Source organism: Penaeus vannamei, chromosome 27, assembly GCF_042767895.1.
Source record: "Penaeus vannamei isolate JL-2024 chromosome 27, ASM4276789v1, whole genome shotgun sequence".
Lineage (NCBI taxonomy): Eukaryota > Metazoa > Arthropoda > Malacostraca > Decapoda > Penaeidae > Penaeus > Penaeus vannamei.
The window spans coordinates 16,458,918-16,461,417 of NC_091575.1; the positions used below are offsets into that span (position 1 = coordinate 16,458,918).

The 2,500-nt window shown below is 33.1% G+C and overlaps 1 protein-coding gene across 15 annotated transcripts in view; it reads left to right on the forward strand.

Moving 5' to 3' along the window:
* Positions 1-2,500, forward strand: part of LOC113817407 (protein tramtrack, alpha isoform) — a 142,525-nt gene that overhangs the window by 106,528 nt on the left and 33,497 nt on the right. The window contains exon 6 of one of the 15 annotated variants that reach the window (XM_070140929.1): positions 680-1,138. The exons of the other annotated variants lie outside the window; for them this stretch is intronic. Within the exon in view, the coding sequence (XP_069997030.1) occupies positions 680-1,009 (330 nt within the window). The 3' untranslated portion in view covers positions 1,010-1,138. Of the gene's footprint in view, positions 1-679; positions 1,139-2,500 lie in introns of those variants that run through there. 15 annotated transcript variants of the gene reach the window in all.

Here is a 2,500-nt window from a genome sequence, read left to right on the forward strand (position 1 = left end):
ACACACACTCTCTCTCTCTCTCTCTCTCTCTCTCTCTCTCTCTCTCTCTCTCTCTCTCTCTCTCTCTCTCTCTCTCTCTCTCTCTCTCTCTCTCTCTCTCTCTCTCTCTGACACACACATTTTGCGTAAACTTAAATACATACCAGCACTCTTAATTGATTTTAAGACGTATGGTGTTGAAAGTGTAGTGAAGACCTTAGATGAAATAATAAAGATGTGAACAAACCTATGGACTGCAGAAATTTGGATGAAGCTAGGCAATTGGCAAGCAAAAAGTGGTGAGAATTATTATCTATTACTTTCTGTCAGTATATGTAGTTGCGTTCATTGGTTAGCTATTATTGTTAGGATTTTAGTAAATATAGTATGGAAAAAGGAAATACCAGGAGCTCCAGTGTGTTCTGAAAGTTTGGCTATATGTATACTTACATAATATATGTGTACATGTGTGTGTTTGTGTGTGCTTGCATCTGTGTGCCTGTGCTTCATGTTATTATTTTTTTTTTATGTTAATTTCTTCTTTAAGAAGCTTCCGTTCTATTTTAACATTTCTTGATTTTCTGCTGTATTATTTATGCATACAAAATCATAAGGGATACATGAAATATAGGCATTGGTTTTAAAGTGATAATTGTGAAAAAGTTTTCTGCACCATGAGTAAGATAGGCATCCCCAACAGGTGAGGCTGGAGAGGGACCAAGTTTGGACTGGTGAGAGAGGAACTTCAGGCAACAGGAGGGGCTACAGCACTACCTACAAGATCCATCAGTGCCCATACTGCCCTTATTCCTCAAATGTCACAACTAACTTACGAAATCATTTGCATACTCATACTGGGGAGAAGCCCTATTCTTGCCCTTTCTGCTCCTTCTCTTTTGCTACAAAAGACCGTTTAAAGACACACATTCGCACTCATACAGGAGAGAAACCTTTTGAGTGTTCTGTATGCCCATACAGATCTTCAAGGAAAGACTCTTTAAAAAACCACATGTTAACTCATCAGTTGTAAGATATCATAAGAAGTGAAGATGTTATAGATGGTTTTGTTTCATCATAAGAAAACATGAAATAATAAAATGAATTGCAAAGTTTAGTTATTTTTATACATAATTTTATATATAATCATAATAAGTCACAATTGTAGTGTTTATAAAACATTTTGTTTAACACTATATAGATATTCTAATTATTTTTTGCAAAATATATAGTGGACTGACATATTTAGGTTTCTTATCATATTAAACAATTGTTTTGAAGGTATTTATATTCTCAGGCATTGGTTTTAGTTTTACATTAATTTGTTTTTCTGTACTGAACAGCATTTTATATTGTTTAAATACTGTTCAGAAAACTGAATGAGATATGTTAACATTCTCAATGATGAATAAAAGAAAATGAATAATAATTTGAAAAATATTCCTTGACACACTGTAACCTTTATGTATTATTGTGACAGAAAGATACAAAGTAAGTCATGATGTTTACCACTGAATGTCCACATTCTTTGTTAAATAATCCCTATTGTCCAATATACTACCAGTACTTTTAATATATTTTGCTGAAGCTTGATATTATGAGTAAATTAGGCACTCCCAACAGGTTGGACTGGACAGTACTGAAGAGAAGAATAGAAGAAGGAGTTCCACATCACGAATGTTGACCAGCTCCAACTACAAGATGTATGAGTGTCCCAACTGTACTTACACCACCTATGTTGCTACCAGCATGAAAAATCACATTCGGACCCACACTGGCGAAAGACCTTTTTACTGTACTTACTGTCCTTTTAGTTCTACAACCAAGGCTAATCTGCAGAAACATATTCGTACCCACACTGGTGAAAAGCCCTTTAAGTGTGTTCATTGTGACTATTGTTCCTCAAGAAAAGATACTCTGAAGAGCCATATCCTGAGTCATCATTTTTAGACGTATGATGATTAGGAAGTTAGCAGATGATTAAAAGTATGGGGTAAGAAAAAATATATATATGCCAGTGATTAAATTTCTGCTAGAAAAGGACACAAAAATCATTATATTTTTTGGATGAATGCATGTTTGTGAAGGGAAACTAATTATATGAAGCATATGCCAAAAGGAAAAAAAGGAATTATATGTATGTGTTAAAAGTTTCAACTAATAATACTCTTTGTTATATTGATGGTAGGCAGATGACCGTCTTGTAAAATGGTAATAGATTAGAAAAGTATGATGTTTCCAGCAGCATTACATATGTTATATTGCAAGAGACTATATAATATTTTTTAGAGAAGAGTTGCAAGAAAATTGGATTATTTTTTATATTTATGTAGCATACATTCAGTTCCCGGTGTGAGCCTAAACACCTACCTATAATATTACTGAATATATTATATCAGAAAATACATATCAAACAGTCTTTAACAATGCTCTTGTTTATTCCATAATTAGGAAAGAAATACTTGATTTTTTTTTTTACGTCTTTTACTCGGGATATTATCTTTTAAAGAACAATATAATGGGC